This window comes from Lithobates pipiens, unplaced genomic scaffold (assembly GCF_037356315.1).
Source record: "Lithobates pipiens isolate NorthernLeopardFrog02 unplaced genomic scaffold, aLitPip1_a1.2 Scaffold_19, whole genome shotgun sequence".
NCBI classification, from domain to species: Eukaryota; Metazoa; Chordata; class Amphibia; order Anura; family Ranidae; genus Lithobates; species Lithobates pipiens.
Window position 1 is genome coordinate 491401547 of NW_027507764.1, and position 20197 is coordinate 491421743.

Below are 20197 nucleotides of genomic sequence, written 5' to 3' on the forward strand. Positions count from 1 at the left end.
TGAGCACATAGTCATTCCAGATTTTGTTGATTGTATGCCGGAAATCCTCATTGTCTGCTAAAAACTATGGGAACCGCCGGGGGGGGGGGGGGGGGGGTTTATCTTTGGGTTTGAAATCGTCCAAAACTACCGCTATAGGGCTGTGATTGGAAATTGCTATTTCCGAAATTATGGAATACTTTACCTTCGGGATTAGGACAGAGGAGCAAATAGAAGAATAGAATAGAAAGTATGTTCCCTAATCTGTAGGGTGGGTTAGATGCCAAATATCTGACGTGTAAAAGGGACATTATAGTGGCTAATAATGTAGTGGGCTGTTGAGTGGATGATTGGGGGGGGGCGCCTAATGATGGACATGGCGATGATTTATCCTCCTATTTGTTTATAACACTGTTAAAATCCCCACCCATTAGGTGAAGTGTGTCTGAGGAACGAAGTACCCACGAGGAGAGGTCTTGGAAAAATGCAGTATCCAGGGAGTTGACTGCGTAGATGTTGGAGATGACTATATCTTTTGAGGCAATTGTCAGATCGTTGGTCTTTGTCAAATTATCGAATGGTGTATGGCAGGTTTTTATGTAGAAAGATGATCACCTCTGCTTTGCGCCCTAATGCTGAGGAACCAAGGACCACACCCACCTGTAGTTTCTTGAGGCGTTGAACATCTTGCTCACCTAAATGAGTCTCCTGGAGGAGGGTGATGTCTCCTTCAGGAGACATTGTGTATGTCCTGCCTTAGCTGCTCCATGCCATGCTGGACAGCCTTGTCCACTGCCTTTGCTATCATGGGGGTGAGGAGCTGGGCTACCACCAGAGCTATCTTGGCATGTGTCGCCTCTGTGTCCTCGGGGAGATACAGAGCCTGATAGAGAGGCAGAGCGGAGATATCCTTGGCCGCGGTAGCGGCCGCCATGGCAGTTTCTGCCTCGGGCGGGCTGCAGGGGGAGCCTGTGTAAGGCGGAGAGCGGAACGCTCCACAAATCGATCCATCCACCCCTCCAGATCGAAGCGGTGTCTGCCGCTCGCAAAGGCTATTGCTGTGGTGCAGCGTATGTGTGCGGATGAGCCAGGGGGGTGTGGGAGCCAAGGCAGATCACTCCATGCTCACATGGCGCCAGAGTTTACATTTTTTTTTATGTAACGGTGGAATTGCCCCTTAAATTGGATTAAAGAGTAAGACTATGGCGAAGAAAATAAAACATTTTGACACCAGATGGAGATCGTGTTGCTGGACTGAGCAAGTGATATAGGAAGCCAGTGGGTAACGCAATCTCTTGCCAGGGTCCATCAATTACTGATAAATCAGTTTGAAGAGAAACGATCCTTTAAAAGGGCTTACAATTTACAACCTACTGAACAACTGAATACATTTACAGTATATTCAGCCACATATTACACCATAACCAAATGACCTTCATAGACATTTACAGTGATGTGTGTCTTGTGATAATGAGTTATTCTACAAGGAGACTTCTATTTATGTCCACTCTTTTGATTTATCGGATCTTTGGTCCATTGTGTGCAATATGGGGGTATACGATCTCCAGCTCAATTTAGTTGTTCTTGGATCTCTCCAGGCGCGTCCAGTAAATGTGTACATAGCTCATGACTCAATTTATTGTGCTCCAATTGAAGCATATTTCACTGCTATCAATTTTGATTAGCCGAGTCAGATTCTCCATCCCCACTGTGGTATTAAATTTTGTATAGATATCCTTAAGGCAGGAATAGTTTTAATTAGAATTGTTTTGATAACTTTTCATTTATTATAAAACGATTAATAATTTAACTAAGGTTGATGCAGAATACAAATGCATGTCTTCCCCCGATGAGCTGTGGTAAGTTTGAATTGTAAAAAAAAAAAAAAAAAAAATCTACTATTCTGGACATTGGGAAATATTCTAAAAGCATGCACTAATGCAAAGCTTTTTTTTTTTTTTTTTCTTTTTTTTTTTTTAATCTCGCAAACCAAATGCTGAGTGGCTCTGTGTCGGGGTACTCTGTAGTGCAGTCCTAATCTCAATTCTGGGTGTACTGCCAGTGAGACATTTTTAAAGCAACAGAACACATTGTGGGAAGGGTTACCTATAGGTTAGCTAGTTCCTCTCCATGTCATAGTAACCCATTTTCCAAAGTTATAGCCTTGGGTAGACGTGCATAATATCCTTATACAATCCTGCAAATACGTTGGTTCATACTAGGCTGCTCTTTTGAAACATGTAAACATAATCGTACCTCCATTTCAAACACTTTCCTCTTTTCCCCAAAATACGCAGCCTAAGCAGACTAAATGTGCTGTGTAACAGAGATATGCAAAGTTTTTGACGTTTTTGTAAAAGAAGCTTGACCTTCATTTCAGTTTCTAACAACTTCTTCTGAATGCAGTTGTATGAAGAGAGCCACAGGAAGGTCAGAGGTGTCTTCTGACATTTTAGATTTTAATGAACAACCTGGCTTTACCTTCTCTGTACGAAAGGTAACCTACTAAGACTTGTATGCTGGTGGAAAGTCTTTAACCACTTCAGCACTGTAAGGTTTTACCCCCTTAATGACCAGATCATTATTTGCTATACGGTACTGTGTTAGTTTAACTGCCAATTGCATGGTCATGCAATGCTGTGCCCAAATAAAGTTGATGTGTGTTTTTTATTTTTTTTATTACCAAACACAAATAGAGCTTTCTTTTGGTGGTATTTGATCACCTCTGTGGTTTTTTAATTTTTTTTGCGATATAAACAAAGCAAAAATTCTGCTGTAAAACGCATCCAATGGGGAAAAAAAATGTAAAAAGAAAATGTCTTCATCACTTTAGGCCAACGTGTATTCTGCTACATGTTTTTGGCAAAAAAAATAAAATAAATCCCAATAAGCCATGGGATATTTTTATGGAATTTTTTATTTATTTTACTAGTTTTACCTTTATTGGCGGCAATCGGTGACTGAGAGCGGCACTGTGACAGAAGAAATCGGACACCTAACTGACACTTTTTTGACACTTTTTTTTTTTTTTTTTTTTTTGGGGCAACAGTGACATTACAGGGATTAGTGTTAAATAATATGCACTGTTACTGTACTAATGACAATTGCAGGGAAGGGGTTAACATCAGGGGCAATCAAAGGGTTAAATGTGTTCCCTGGGAGTGCTTGCTAACTGTGGGGGGGTTGCCCTGACTGGGTGAAGACAGACAAACACAAGATCTCCATCTTTTCCCCTGTCAGAATGGCAATCTGCCTTGTTTACATAGGCAGAACACTGTTCTGCCTCTCGGAATGATCACGCTGATCCCCCCTTTTGTCCAATCGGTGTACGATCGCGTCTCCGGCAGCGCACATGCACACCCTAGAGGCTATTGCATTAAATGACATACAGATGGGTGATTTCGCGCAATAGAGCCATATTGCTGCAGTAAATGTACGTTACGCAGTCGACAAGTTGTTAATTTCTTATTAGATATTGCTACTCTTTTTCAAAGACATCATCTTTCTTAACTAGTCATGAGCTCTTATAGGCAATAAAAAATTTCTGCTGGTGCTAGAAGTCTATAACGTCAAGGTTTTTATAAAGATATCTGTGCTTGGAATCTTAAAACGGAGTTCCACCAATTTAAAAGTCGGCAGCTACCGCTTTCTCCATGACCAAATGGGCTCTCCTGCTAGCCTTGACCCAAAGCTGTGCCTGCTTGGTCTATTGCCAGAATTGGACGCTGACAAATCCTTTCGCACCTTTTTGCATGAAACGCTGTTCCTGGCGAGAAAAGTGATTGCTCGTGGCTGGATGCAGGCCCTCCCCCCCACGATCCAATGCTGGAAGAAAGAGGTTAACGATACCCTCCCGTATAAAACTGATCTATACGCATAGAGGATGTCCACTTAAATACGAGCGGATCTGGGGTAGATGGTTGGGGGATGGGGAGACATGTACTTGAAACGTTGACATATTGATCCCTTGCCTCCCTCCCCCCTCTGCTTTCCCCTTTCTGTGCTTCCTCCACCTCATGGGCCTACTTGCACTATGTCCCCTTCCCCCTTCCTTTTTTTTTTCTGTCTGCTCCCCCTCCCCTGGTTGACACAAATTAGCTCTATGCTGACTATACCTATGATGGGTGTCTGAACCCTATACAGCACAGCTAACCCAACGCACTCATGTATGCAACGCTGCTTTGGCCAGAACGGCCCTTGTTACTAGATGTTACCGTATGTATGCCTACTATGTATGTCATCTTCTCTGTTTCCTTCTTTTATCAATAAAGTTTGTTTCTTTGATAAAAAAAAAAAAGTCGGCAGCTACAAAAAGTGTAGCTGCTGACTTTTAATAAACAGACACTCACCTGTCCCACGATGTGGCCGCTCAAAGCCTTATCTCCCCCTTCTCTCTGCCAGGCCGGCATTGCAAGTGTCTTCACAGTTGGGCACGCACTGCCCTTCCCTGAGCCGCGCTGCACGTTGTCAATGATCGGGCAATCCTCTGGGACCTGGGAGGTGTCCCAGAAGATTGGAGGGAGAGGTGAACTTCTGCTCTGTGCCACACCACCAGGAGAGTAAGTGGGAGCTAGGTACCTGTGAAAACGCGGTACCCGCTCCCCCCCCCCCCCCCCCCAAAACGATGACCATGCCAAATGTGGCATGTCAGGGAGTCAAAAGTACTTAAAGCGGAAGTTCCATTTTTGGGTGGAACTCTGCTTTTAAGGCTCCAAAAGTCCCAACTGGTTTCGTAAATGAAGAGATGATGATGATGATGATTATCATCATCATCATCATCATCATCATCATCAGATTTTTTTATTTCGTTTTCTAAAATGACATTCTTTTAAAACTTATAGCACTCTCTTCTTGTGATTTGGTAAAAGCCAGGAAATTTCCAGTAGAAGAGTATTACAAGACACTTGCAATTTATTATTTTTCAGCGTTCATATGTTGCTCAGTGTCCTCTAAACCTCCTCAAACAGTTATGAGTTTATATAGCAAAAGCTTTCTCTATTCATAATAAACTTCACATTTCTGTTTCCATTAGAAACCGAAACGCTTAGGCATTCTTCAGTTGCATTGCAGACTTTTCAAATATGTAAAGTAAATTTACACTGAAATTACGGTAAAATCTTACTCCTATTGTAGACAACTAGCACTTTCCTCTTGATCTCAAGTCTAACTGGTGGAATGGTGGAGCAGTAAAGAGATTAGATAACTTTTGGATTGTGTAGCTGACGAGTTTTTTTTTTTTTTTTTTTTTTTTTTTTTTTTTCCATGTGGGGGGGGAATTCAGCTTTGCTCAGCTGTTATTTTTATATTTTTAAAATTTCACAGTTCTTGCAAGCTCTCCTGAGACCACATTCATTTGAAACTCATTTCTCTAAAAAAAAATCTCTGAAAAGAGGAATTTTTGCAAGATTTATCTTTGATATGCTGAAACATTCCATTTTCTGAGAAACTCCATTATCCTGTATGTATTTCTAAGCAAAAGATATTGGGTCTCCAGAAGCTCTTTAGAGGCTTGTAAAAGAAAACAATTAGAATATGTATAAGAGTTATCGGACACCAGTGAGGCTTTTGAAGACATTTAGTTATTCCTTATATTAAAGGTTTTATTGGGACAGGAATCTTTAGCCAGTCCTGGTTGCACCTGCTAAATCTATTTTGAAGAAATAATCTATTTGAAAAAACATAAATACAGACAATCTTTTTAAATCCAAATGTCTTTTTTACTTGGCTATCCCTCTAGCCTAAATATAGTCTAAGTATTGGTGGTGGCAAACTCTCTATGGGAAGATAAATGACAGACATTCCTCATTCTAAAGACTTATGGAGATTCAAAACATGCCTATGAAATTACAAATGGCAGAAACTCTCTATAGTGTAGTTTTTTAGATCATTAGTTCAGATATTGAGCTTATCTGAAAGTGCACATAAATATGTTATGAAAAAACATGAAACCAATTCTTATTTGTGTGAATGTTAATCATTTTTATTATTGCATTTTCAGTAAAATTGACTGTATGTCTACCAGTCCTGTTTATCTAATTTCAGGTGCTGCATTTCTGGCTATTACGACAATATATGCAGAAAGCGGGACTGGCTTTTTAGTCCCTAGTGCTTCTGCTAAGGCAGGTGTAGAAGCTCTGTGCAAGTAAGTTCTTCATGATACTCAGTACACCTTAATACTAATAACTGCTTTAAGGGCAGAACAGGAGCATGGTAGGCTTTCCTTACAGTGCTGGGCTACTGTTGTGTTTTTTTTTTTTTTTTTCCTAGCAGTGATAATTCCTACGTGTTAATGTTTGCATGACTTTTTCTCTAGGACTCCAGAAATTTTTGGTAGGTTAATAGTCTTCTACTGAATTTATCCCTAAATGTATATGATTTTGTATTGCTAAAGTAGACACATTCAATTTTATGTTTCTTCAGGGTCAGGTTCAATGTACACATTTCTTGTCAGATAACCTGTTGGTAGCATATAAGTAATCAAAATGCATATTCAATAATGCTTATTTATAACGAGCCAATAGCATCTAATTGAATAATTGCTTTATCTTAATCATACAGGACACAGGTGTTGTATTCTTAGAAAATGGGTTATTTGCATGCTTTTTTTTTTATTTTTATTTATTTTTTTCTTCTGTACAGGAAATGTTTTCTTTTGGGGCCCCCTTTTTTTTTTTATGTACACACCAGCCAAGTTACAATATCCATTATGCCATGCTGATCAATATATCATGTATGGGAAAATTTGACAATGAAATGTGATGTTACCTGTGCTACCAAGCAGCCGTGCATTGTATTAGTAATGTCCCCAAAGAATAGATACCCCACTCTCATGACCCAACAAGTGGCAAAGTAGATATTTTCATGTAGGATTAAGAGGAATATAAATTGCATTTGTGGGCTATTTCAAAGTCTTTTGCAGAAATGATGTATTTTTGCTTTCTTCCATATTGAAGATCCCTTGCTGCTGAATGGGGAAAATACGGAATGAGGTTTAATGTGATACAGCCTGGGCCCATAAAAACAAAGGTGCGTGAAAGTTTCATAAACCGTAGTATAGATTTCATAATTAAAGTTTTTAGAATTGCACACGATTTTTTTTTTTCCTAATTATTCCTTGTTTTCTCTATATCAGGGAGCTTTTAGCCGCTTAGATCCCACTGGAGCTTTTGAGGCTGATATGCCAAAAAGAATTCCCTGTGGACGCCTTGGAACTGTTGAAGAACTAGCCAATCTTGCAGTGTACCTGTGCAGTGACTATGCCAATTGGGTGTCTGGAGCAGTAAGTTTATTGCTTGGGATTTTTTATTTTTTTTAATTATTTTTATATGAGAGTGTAAGTGGAACAGTGAAAATTACGTCTGCATGAACCAAGTTTAAAGCAAAAAAGTCCATAATGGAGGAGGCCACAACTCTGGCTTCAGAAAAGTAATTCAATTTTGGTTATAATAAATACTAAATATTACCATATATTTGGTAAAATCACCTCATTCAACTGACCTTATCCATTAACCATAACCCCCCCCCCCCAAAAAAAAAGGTTTAAATATAATCCAACACATCACTTGGGAGGAACAAGAAAATCCACAAAAACACATTTCAAAAAAGTTATAAACTGATTTCCACTTAATGCGTGAAATAAGTATTTGACCCCTTCGCAAAACATGACTTGGTACTTGGTGGCAAAACCCTTGTTAGCAATCACAGAGGTCAGACGTTTCTCATCTGACCAACACTTTCACCCATTTCTCCTCTGTAGAATCATTCAGATGCTCATTATCAAACTTCAGACAGGCCTGTACATGTGTTTTCTTGAGCAAGGGACCATACAGGCACTGCAGGATTTCAGTCCTTCACGGCGTAGTGTGTTACCAATTGTTTTCCCCCGGTCGTCTTCCAGGTCAGTCGTTGAGAGATGGAGCTCCACACACACAGGAAACACATTGCCATTCATTTCTTTAAAAGGCGTACCCTGGTCAGTCTTAGTGTTTCCACCGTCCAGAGGAGACATGTTGCCTGAAGGGACTGCCGGAAGCTCCTTCTCCCAAGTGCTGAACTGGGACATGTGTCTCATGGCCAGCAGGAAGCACGCGGTGTGCGCTTTTGGGCTGGGGGGGGTAAGTGCACTCTTACCGTATGTTTGGCGGAGGAGGTCGGACATGCGGCCACGGGCAACCCTCCTTAGGCTGCAAGCAGGAGGTGACCAGGATTCTGGCTTCTTCTTAGCCCAGGCGTGGAGAAAGGTGCCGATACATCATCCCCTTGGTGGCTTCGCATACCCGCATCTGGAGGCTGATTGACCCGGAAGACGCGGCACATCGTTTCCGGGGTGGGTTGATGTCATTGGCGTGTGCAGGGGAACTGGTCCATCCCCTTAAAAGCGTGGGAAGCTTGAATGGCTGGCTGGTGCCATTATCATGGATGAGGCTTCAGGGGACAACATGGACACCACTGAAAGGTCCAGGACGCAGGAGGATGATGCTCTGTCATCTGTCCAGGCTCCCAGGGATGCAGGCACCAGCGGGACACAGGTAGGCACCAGTGGGTGACCCTTTGTTGTCCAGTTTGGGAACAGCTAGCTAGATGGTGGTGGTCTCTAGCGGGCTGGGACAATACAAGGCTTAGTACTGGGTGTGCACATTGTTTGGCGGGTTGAGTATACTTTTTTTTTTTTTTCTCACAGCCATGAGCCCCTGTGTTTGTCTTGGCAGGCCAAGCCTTCTTAAGAACCAAAACCCACTCCCAGAAAGCGATGTGCAAAATGTGCTATCAAGATGCTCTTGAAATGCACAGAGCCGCTATGCCAAGTGTGCATTGACAGACTGGTGGTTAAAAAAACAGTCAGGTGCAATCTACACAAAAAGCTTTGGGAGAATTTAGCCACTACCTTGATCTTAAAAAATGTATTGCACAGGTTAAACCCCCAATCGCTCCCTCTGGAAGTTCCTCTTCCATAGCCTCGCTAAGATCAGTTGCCTCCGGGTCACAGGAGATGGGGAGGGAAAGAGCGGGTAGCAGCGCGGTTGGCATAATCACCAACAGCTCAAGTTCGGAGCAGGAGGATGGGGAGGAAAAGAGAAAAAGGGGCAAAAGTACAAATTGTCCCTAGAAGACGTAGAGGACTTACTTGGGGCCATATATAAGACTTTGGAGATTGAGGAAGAAAAAACTTCCATCAAAACGTGACTTGTCAGCACACTGGTACTGACTAGTATTCCAGTGTTTTTCTTCTCCCTTAGTATCTCTCCCTCACCCAGCTAATGTGACCCTGTGTTGACAAGGAGTGACAGAGTATGCAGGCACCCAATGTACCCCTTATCAACGATTGTCATTGGTACGTTAGTGCACCGATGACTGGAAGGTTTGTTATGGTGCACAATGCAAAACCTGTGGCTTTGTGCAACTAAGACAGGATTCATCCACCCACTGGTTTGTATACATTTTTTTTATTTTTATTTTTTATTTATTTTTTAAGCATTTTGCCAAGGCACCACTGAAGAAACTGTTTTTTTTTTTCTTTTTTCTTGATTTGTTTTTTGTAACAAAGCTTTACTTATTGACCCTGTCCATAGATCTAATATTTTTCAACAAATTCACCTCAGAGCGAACAGTGTTACCCTATTCGTAACAGTGTGTCACCCTGTTGGCCTTTCTTAGACATGTCATTTTAAAGATAAAGCAGATTAACCACTTTCGGCCCTTAGGGGATGTCCTTGGGTTTCAGTGGTTATACCAGGGTCATGGCTGCAACTGCTGTCATGAGCCTGGTATGTTTTTTTTTTTTTTTTTTTTTTTTTGGGGTTTTCTTTGGGGATTCTCTCAAAGTGTTTGTTTTTAGAGACTATACACCTGCTGAGTCACTTCTACATATGGCAGAAGGTAGTAATGCTAAAGAGAGACTACATCATATGTAATTTTTGATTTATAATTCCACTTTAAATTACTGATAAACTGATTCCTGGGAATATAGTTGTCAAAAGTAAAGCTAGCCAGGTCCTATACCTGTGGGGTTTTTTTTGTTTTAAGGTTAAAATCTTTGATAGCTATTAACCACCTGCCAACCACTCACAGTAAATTATACTACAAGCCGGCAGCAGCTACAGACATGATCATGTCCCTGCCGACCCGTGCTGTGATTGGACACAGCTCAGGATTGGCAGCTGCTTTCAGCCAATGGTGGATGAAGTAAGCTGATCAGCTGTGTCCAATCACACACACTATGTACAGGGAACATGATCTGTCTCCTCTCCCTGCAAAGCAGAGAGGAAAAAAAGCCAGATAGTTAAAGTAAAAGCAACACGCATTGCACATTGTTGGGCACACTGTTAACCACTTTCCAGCCGGTGTCGAGTATTATCACCAAACACTGTATTAGTATCACTTGCGACGTTTGCTGTACAGACTAAGGTCTGTCGGCATGCACCAAAGGGTGAGTACATGGATTGAAAACTGCCTACGGAGTCCAAAGGGTGGTGATAAATAGGGAGTACTCGGAATGGTCTGGTGTGGAAAGCAGGGTCCCCCAGGGTTCTGTCCTGGGACCAATACTATTTAATTTATTCATAAACGATCTGGAGGATGGGATAAACAGCTCAATCTCAGTGTTTGCTGTCAATACTAAGCTAAGCAGGGAAAAAACTTCTACGCAGGATGTGGAAACCTTGCAAGAATATCTAAACTCACTACCTGACAAATGAGGTTTAATGTTGAAAAATGTGAAATAATGCATTTGGGTGCCAAAATTATAAATGCATTCTCACTAGGGGGGAAACCACTGGGGGAATCTAGGATGGAAAAGGACCTGGGGGGTCTTAGTAGATGACCGGCTCAGCAATGGCACGCAGTGCCAGGCTGCTGCAAGCAAAGCCAGCAGAATATTAGCATGCATTAAAAAGGGGGTAAAACGATAACTATCCCACTCTACGAGACTCTGGTCCAGCTGAACCCTGGAGTATGCCATCCAGTTCTGGGCACCAGTCCTCAGGAGATATGAGCTGGAGGGGGTCCAGAGAAGTGTAACAAAACTAATAAAGGGACTGGAGGATCTCCGCTATGAGGAAAGACTGCAAGCATTGAACTTATTCTCTCTGGAGAAGAGACACTTAAGAGGGGATTTTATTTCAATGTATAACTACCGTACTGGTGAGCCCACAATGGGGATAAAACTTTTCCACGCAAGGGACTTTAATAAGACACGAGGCCATTCACTAAAATTAGAAGAGAAGCGGTTTAACCTTCAACTGCGTAGAGGGTTCTTTACTGTAAGAGCGGCAAGTATGTGGACTTCTCTTCCAAAAGCAGCAGTTTCAGCAGGGAGCATCGATTTTAAATAAAATAAAAGAAACACGGTAGATGAGCACCTACAGGAATATACAATGTACTATTAACATAAAAGCACACACATAGGTTGGACTTGATGGCCTTGTCTTTTTTTTTCCTTTTTTTTTTTTTATTTTTTTTTTTTTTTATCAACCTCGCCAACTATGTAGTGTCCATTAGCGACCCTCCCAGATAGTGTCCGCTGTCACCGGGTTGTCTGCCACCATATCACAGGTCCACTATAAGTCATTGATCACCGCCATTACACAGTGTCTATAGCTGCATAAATTGCCATGTATGTGTTTTGTAGATGCAAAGAACTTTCACACAAACCAATTAATATACACTTATTGGGATTTTTTTGTTTTTACCCAAGACGTGTATCATGTCATTTGCCAGTTAAACTTTAACTGGTGCAATAGCAAGTTAAAGTAGTGCAGTGCGGAACATCAAAAAACAGTCTGGTCATGAACGGAGTAAAACCTTTCGGAGGTCCATTGGTTAATCTGTCTCCACCATGTGTGTATAAACAATTACAAGGGTGATGCCCTGTGCTAGGGTTATGTTTATAAGCATCCCTTTTACATTCAAGACAGTTTGAGTCCCCACTGAGGATCAGAGTCAAACTGCATGTTTCCTGATCCTATGATCATTGTGTCAGTAATTGCATAGTGATCATATGCAAGGCAGAAACCTGCAGATGAACATTGTTGCCATTATTTCAGTATTAAAATGAAACCAAAATAATGTATTTCTTAATTTTATGCATTTGTAAGCCAATGCTAAAGGAACAGAACAAAGTTTATTTAAAGCGGAACTCCACCTTAGACTCCTTTCACACCAGGGCGTTTTGCAGGCGCTATAGCGTTAGAAATAGCTCCTGCAATCCGCCCTAAAGAAGCTGCACCATTGTATGTAGTGTGCTGGCAGGACTTAAGGGAAAAGTCCTGCCAGCAGCTTCTTTAAAGCGGTGAAGGAGCGGTGTGTTTACCGCTCCTCCACCGCTGCTTCCCATTGAAATCAAGGGGGCAGCGCTGTAATACCGCCAGGAAAAACGCCACTATTGCGGCGTATTGCTGGCGGTTTTAACCCTTTCTCGGCCCCTAGCGGGAGGTAGCTGCTGAAATGCACTGCAAATCCGGTGGTAAAACGCTGCTAAAAATAGTGGCGTTTTACCGCCCATGCTATGGGCAGTGTGGTGTGAAAAGGGGTCTTAAAAGGGAATTTATACTGATCCTCTCCCCCCTTCACTTTTGGAACTTTATCTTAGGGTGCAGATACCTTTTTCTGGAAAACACCAACTCCCACTTGCTGGAATCACCTAGACAATTTCAGTGGAAGTTTTTACTCCCTCCCTCCCTGCCCCCAACCACCTGGGACACATCACAGATCCCGGAAGGTTGTGGGACCATTCACAGAGCGCAGCACAGCTCGCACATGCACAGTGGGGAACTAGCTGTTGCCTTCAGGAACCTGAAGGCCAACCATGAACCAGCCCAGGAGAGGACAGCGCTGGTAAGTGTCTCTCTTTAAAAACTGACCGAAGAGTCTCTTAAAATATTTGTGGCAATTAAAAGCCTTATACAACCTTAAAAAAAAAAAAAGTATAAAAAATATTTAGGTATGCAAGTTAGTGTTGGAGTTATTTTGTTGTGTTTACTGGCATCAGTGATCTCGGAGCACAAAAGAGATTACTTAAAAGAAGAAGAACCTTCACCCAAAAATACTAATTTCTTTTTAAGTTGAATATTCTCATTTCATATTTCTTTGTTTCAGGTAATAAGAATGGATGGCGGTGAATATGTCTATTTGGCTGGAGAATTTAATAGTTTGCAGAAGGTAACGTATACATTACACTTCCTAAAGTCACTAAATCTGTTCTGTTCTTTTTCTGATTTTTGTGTTTGCTATGTGTAGTCTTCCTTGTGTGGATTCCTTTGTGCAAATGTTTATCAAAACAATATTTTCGCTAACAATACACTAAAATCATTAATAGTGCACATAAATACAACAAAACTTACAACATTTCTGCAAAATTGCTACTACAGCATCGTTCACATGTGGCATACTAAAGTGTACACCCATGGGGGCCATGTTTACCCACACAGAATTGCACAGGTGTTCCATGCATCCCCATACAGGCAGTCCCATTTATGTCAATTGGGATGTGATGGCTGCACAGGCATAGCTGCTGTTTCCAATCTGACATCTGTGTGGGTATGGGTACACCACCCCAAACGCAGACACTGTGAGCTTGGGGACATGCATACGGACCTACATGGATGTAAAATTGGGAGCAACAGCTCTTCTGTTTGTGCAGTTGCTACATCCCAAATTACATCAATGTAAATGCCTGCACAGAGATGCACTGAACACCTGGCCTTAGGATCCTTTCACACAAGCACACCGATCGTATCTGCCTGTCCGTTTTTTAGGCGGGCCCAATCAGACCACCCATTGTTCTCTATGGAGAGGCTGATGTAAATGGACGTGTGTCTGTTTACACCCGCCTGCATCCGACCCAGTCCAGTTCGCTAAAATAACAGACGGATGGGGATCCCATTCCCCATCTATCTAGCAGATCGAATCGAAATGGACAGGTGGTCCATTTCCATCCCACCACTCCATAGAGAATAGCAGGCTGTTTCCCTGTCCGCTCTGCATCAGTGGAGCGGACACAGACCTGTCATCCGCCTGCTCTGCAGGGATCAGCAGACAAATTCCCCCCACTGAGCAGGTGCATCTGCTTGACAGTCAGTTCCATGTGGCCGGTTCATTAGAGGCGCCACCCCCTGCAGGGTGCTGGACTCATACGTTTTGTATGATTTTTTATTTTTTTTTTCAAGCCACATGATTAGAGCCTGAAGCTATAATTGAAAAAGGTTGGACTCGGGACACAGAGCATTGCACCCCGAACCCACCCACTTGTGACAATAAAAAATTAAAAGTTTTCTTCCGGGTTCTCCCGAGGAGGGGTGAGTGCAGGGGGGCCTACCTGGGGGGGGGGGGTTCCATGTTTGTCATTAAATTTAATGCAAGTTAAGCCGCGCTAGCTTTCAGATGCGTTTTTCTGTCTCTATTCAAAAACCAATGGTTTCCTATGGGAGCCCATTGATTTGAATAGAAGTCGTACCAGAAGTCGGACCAAGATGATCCGACTTGTGGTGTGACTTGTGTACTGAGAATCTTGAAGGGGAACCCCGCGGAAATGTAAAAAAAAATTGCATGAGGATCCCCCCCAAGACGATACCAGGCCCTTATCCGAGCATGCAGCCCAGCTGGTCAGGAAGGGGGGTGGGGACGAGCAAGTGCCCCAAACCACCCCCTCCCCCCCCAAGCACCTTGTCCCCATGTTGATGAGGACAAGGGCCTCTTCTTGACAACCCTGGCCGTTGTTTGTCGGGGTCTGCGGGGGGTTATCAGAATCTGGGATCCCGGCCCCCCACCGCTTATCGGGAATCTGAGATCCCGGCCCCCCACCCTATGTGAATGAGTAAGGGGTACTTCTCCGGCCTCTTCTCCCGCTCTCCTCCGCTATCTTCTTCCAGCTTTTTTGCTAGTGTTGGCCTGGTCTTCTCTCTTCCGATGTTGACATGATGCTTTCTCCCGCTGTAATGCAGTGTACGCGGGGCGCAACGATTTATATAGGCATGGGGCGTGATGATGTCACAGCCTGGGGCAAGATGGAACTCTGATGTCATAAGGGGGCAGGGTCACCGGGTGACCACGCCCCATGCCTATATAAATCATTGCGCCCTGCCTACACTGCATTACAGTGGAAGAGAGCTTCGTGTCAACATCAGTAGAGAGAAGGCAGCGAAGACCGGGCCAACGCTAGCAAAAGAGCTGGAAGAAGATAGCGGAGAAGTCAGAAGAGACCCCCGAAGTCGGAAGAAGACCCCCCCCCCCAGAGCTGTCTAATAAATTGCTTTAAAAAAACCTGTGTGTGTGTTTTTGACACTTTTCCCCCAGGTGAATGTACCCCCTTACCCAATTACATAGGGTGGGGGGCCGTTATCTGGGGGCCCCCTTATTAAAGGGAGCTCCCAGATTCCGATAATCCCCCCCCTGCCTGCAGACCCCGACAACCAACAGCGAGGGTTGTCAGGAAGAGGCCCTTGTCCTCATCAAAATGGGGACAAGGTGCTTTGGTCTGGTATTGTCTTGGGGGGAACCTCGCACAATTATTTTTTTTTTTTTTCCACATGGGGTTCCCCTTCAAGATTCTCATCTTGATCTGACTTCTTGTATGACTTCTATTCAAATCAATGGGCTCCCGCAGGAAACCATTGGTTTTGAATAGAGACAAAAGCCAGACAAGGCTTAACACCGCATTAAGCCTTGTTAATTTGCGTTTAACACCATTTGCCAACGTCTGGCGTTTTTACAGCTCTAACGCTGGAGCCTCAGAACACACTGGTCCTAGGGTGTGTTTTTTTTTTTTTTTTTTTTTTTTTACAGCTTAAAAATGCCTATGCCATTTGCAGCTCAAAAACACCATGGTGTGTATGAGCCCATTGAATAACATAACATCGGGTGGCCTTCTTAAGCAGCAAAAAAGCTAAAAAAAAAGCCACTGTAAAAACGTCCGTGTGTATGAGGCCTTACTGTGACACGTACTTGGGTACTCAGATGGGCTGTGCAGGTACTCAGATATACTGTGACAGGTACTCGGGTACTCGGATATACTGTGACGGGTACTCAGATATACCGTGGTAGGTACTCGGGTACTCAGATGGACTGTGACGTGTACTCAGACCGTGGTGGGTACACAGATGGGCTGTGACGGGTTCTCGGGTACACAGAGGGGCTGTGACGGGTACACAAACAGGCTGTGACGGGTACAATCTGTGTGAGGAGGAGAACCCAGTAACATCTCCTTACCGCGATTTATTGACATTCTGTGACCGGCTATGACTGGACACAGCCGGTCACCTGGTAAAGTCACTTTTTATTGGCCCTTTACATGGATCTGGGATGGGCTGTGTCCGAGGGACCCATCTCATCCTTGATCGCTGTAGGAGCAGTGAGAAACCGAGAACGTCGTATGACGCTCGCCCAGGATGGGAGAGCCTACCTGCGGACATCATATGACTAGCCCGGTATTGAGGTGGATAATGGGGGTGGGGGGGTTTCTTTGATGAGATAGACATCACAGCTCTAGACCCTCATATCGCTTTTTTTGAGACAGAGAAATTTCCTTTTCTCTGCAGCATTTTACATGAATGAAATAAGGAATCTGTATAGATTCCCCATTTCCCCATTCATTCAGATGAGTCTGATGTATAGTAACACTCGTGGTTACTATATATTAGCTGTTAGTGGGACATCTAGGAGGGATCTGTAGTGTTTGCTGCCTGCGCCCACTCTACTACAGGGGGAGCTTGGTGAACACATGCCCCTCCCCCCTTTCTGGCACGCTCCTGACGGGAGAAGTGGTGCAGGGAGAAGCTGCAGGAGGGGAAGGAGGGATGCCCCAAAAAGCCCCAAACCCGAGTACCGACAGCGGCATAAAGTGAACGGCTCGACTGTGCTCGGGTGAGGGGGGCGGACCCCACTTCGCTCGGCTGGGCTTGGCTATGCTCAAGCAGAGGGGTGGTCTCAGCTCACCTTGGCTGTGCTGTGCTCGGGCTATGCTCAAGTAGGAGGGGGTAGTCCCCGCTTAACTCAACTTGGCTGTGCTCAGGCAGGCGGTCTTAAATCACATTGGCTTGGCTCGGCGGAGGAGACGGTCACAGTGATGTATCATGTAAGTAATGGTGACCGGCAAATGTATTAGAAGAAGGCTGCTGACCATGTCCACAGTCTCTGACCGTCTACTGTATCGTGTCCGCAGCCCCTGACCATGTCATGTCTGCACTCTGACAGTTTCCTGTATCATGTACACAGTCTCTGTCAGTCTCCTATAGGATATCTGCAGTCTCTTACCAACTCCTGAGATGGAGCTCTAATAGGAAGAGATGGAGTTTACAGAAGGGGTGGGTCTTACACAGGAAGGGGTGTGGCAAATTCAGATGGGGGGGGGGGGGCGCGCCTGAATTTTGTCTTGCCTAGGGCAGCACAAAATCCAAAATACACCACTGAATGTACATAGGTTACTCAGAGGGAAATGTGTTTTTTTTTTTTTTTGTTTTTTTTTTGTTTTTGTTTTTTTCTGAACAAAAGTGGTTACGCTTTAAAGAGGAAGTAAACCCTGATGGGTTTACTTCCTCTTTTTTTCCCTGCAAAGGTAAAGCATAATGGACTACTATGCATCGCATAGTAGCTCATTATGTGTCACTTACCTGGCACAGGAGCCAGCGAAGTCGCCGCTGTCCCCTGTAGTCCAGAGCATCCATGTTGCTTGTGGCGTCTCGCAGCTCCGACGAATCACAGCGGCGCAACCGCGATGACGTCACTCCCGCGCATGCGCACGGGAGTCGCGTCTCGCAGCTCCGCCGCTGCCATACGGCGAAGCCGCGATGACGTCACTCCCGCGCATGCGCACGGGAGTCGACAAATTTGGCAAATCCATTCTTGGATTTGCCGCATTTAGTGCGCCTGCGCGCCGCTGTCTACGGCGCATGCGCCGTAGACAGCGGTGCCCATTTTCGGGCAAATATCTCCTAAACCATATAGGTTTAGGAGATATTGCTTGGACCTACAGGTAAGCCTTAATCTAGGCTTACCTATAGGTCCAAGTTGTTTGGAAGGGTTTACTTCCTCTTTAACAATGATCTTGAAGTCATGAATCTGGTGAAATTCATTACATAAATGTTGATTTTAGCTCAGAAAGTCAGGCTCTTGCAGACACCCTCCTGACTCGTGTACATTACTTTACTTTACTTTTGGTCACAGCATGATGGGTGGGTTGCCTGATCGACAATGAGTTCTAAGAAGCCCTGTTCCAGAGTTCTGCTTTGTAAACTAAAGTCAAGATTTGTCTTGTTTTGGGATTCCAAGAGTCTCATCTGAATATATTGTGTCTTGAAGGCTACTTTACGTCCTGATAGAAGCTTAGTTTAGTAGGGTTAATCTAAGCAAGGTTTACAGTCATTCTTCCTGTAATAATTTCAACATTATAAGACTTTATGCAGCCTTGCAGGAGGTTGGCGTGTATATAATGTGTTTATTTTTTACTTTCTGCCTTTTTCCACAGGTAACAAAAGAACAATGGGATATAATGGAAAAATTAATCCGGAAAACTAAAGGTTCCTAAGTGCATTCTGTGCTGATTCCATGGACTGTTAAAGAAGAGCTTTGTGTTTTATCTCCTAAAATTCCTGTAACGTCCTCATACCATGCAACACTGTGATTGTCCAATAGGCCTAACCAAAATTACACTACTATAAAGAAATAAACTGTCAGGAGCTGTCTTTACTGATCTTCAGTTCACCTAGATCAAGATTGGTATTTAACATTAAAAGGTCAGTCAGGATTGATAATTGTTGTGCAAATGGATATTTAACCACTGAAAAACATTTTTTTTTATTTTTTTTATTTTTTTATAACAAATCACAATTTTATCTTTTGTATTGATATCCATGTCCAGCGCAAATTTCCCAAAACTGCTCTCCTTTATGGACATCACACCACAATCATCACCACTGAAGAGCTAATGATGTATGAAAGAATAATAACTTGTGTGACAATCTTTGTGGAATAACTGTCATACTTGCAATGAAAAAAATAGCATTAGGTTGATTTACTAAAGGCAGATATACTGTGCACTGCAAGTGAAGTTGCTCTAGATCTGAGGGGAAGCTCTGCTGATTTTCTATCATCCAATCATGTGAAAGCAAAAATGCTGTCTGTTTTTTTTTTTTTTTTTTTTTTTTTTTTTTTTCCTTGCATGTGATTGGGTATTCTTTGCAAAGTGAAGCATTACCTTATTTCCTAAGCTCTGGAGTAACTGTACTTGCAGTGCACAGTATATTTGCCTGAAGTAAAATCAACCCCTGTGTGTGTTAATCTTGTCTGATAAGTGCAATTAAGCATAGTGGATTGAAAAAGAAAATTTTGATTGTTACAGTTGGAGAAGTATGCATATTAATGAAATAATCATACTTTACTAAACCGGTGCATAGTATTTCAATGTGTTGACTGTAGAGATGTCATCCTGATCCTTTGTTTTTGTTGATACTGTGCCTATTCCAGGTCCGTGACTCTTCAATTAACAAAGTCCCCAACAGGCCTGCAATTATTTCTTGTGTGACAGATTCCCTCTAATAAAATGCTAATAATAATAATAAAAACAATTTATTTAAATAATGCTTAAAAAAGAAAGAAAATGTACTTTCTGTTTATGAATAATATTTAATCATAAACTAGCTAATGCATCTTTCAACATAGTTTGTTATTATTAAGACTTGTAGGTTTATTTTAGCTTTTTTCAAGAAATAAGCCACCTCAAGGTTCAGGCCTTAAATTGGGAAAATTCAATTCTCTGTATCAAATACATTTGTACAAATTGCATGGTGCTACCATAATAAATAATACTTGAGGAAAAGCTTTTGTCGCGTATGTGTTTTCTCTTTCCATAGCAGAAATCTTTTATTACATAAGAATGTGTGAAAAATGCAAGTGTCCAGAGTGTCTGCAAGCAAAAAAAAATAGCAATTTATTTCAGGGTGGGCTCTTGCCATAAATGTAAAGTATGCACATCATAGTTTCACATTATGGCACATTAACCTAACCGTATGCCTCCCTCTAGAAACGTGACATCCCTTCTCCCCATTCGTTTCTATGGCCTCTGATATATTCTGTATCCTCCATTTGGCAGCCACTAATGATGTCACACTTTCACATGCAGGGTGAAGTAATATTGTCCTGGGACCTGGCTATATTCTTGGCATCTAACAGATGCTAAGAATGAGCTATGTGTGTTCACTATAGCAGTTGTAGTGTATACTTCGCCAACGCA

At 42.9% G+C, this 20197-nt stretch overlaps 1 protein-coding gene across 1 annotated transcript in view; it reads left to right on the forward strand.

The window, feature by feature from the left end:
* The window catches only part of DECR1 (2,4-dienoyl-CoA reductase 1), an 81764-nt gene extending 61981 nt beyond the window's left edge, over positions 1 to 19783 (forward strand). Inside the window, exons 6-10 of the mRNA XM_077492996.1 lie at positions 6022 to 6121; positions 6933 to 7005; positions 7112 to 7258; positions 13072 to 13134; positions 18434 to 19783. Coding sequence (XP_077349122.1) covers positions 6022 to 6121; positions 6933 to 7005; positions 7112 to 7258; positions 13072 to 13134; positions 18434 to 18493 — 443 coding nt within the window. The 3' untranslated portion in view covers positions 18494 to 19783. The remainder of the gene's footprint in view (positions 1 to 6021; positions 6122 to 6932; positions 7006 to 7111; positions 7259 to 13071; positions 13135 to 18433) is intronic.
* The last annotated feature ends 414 nt before the right edge of the window (positions 19784 to 20197 follow it).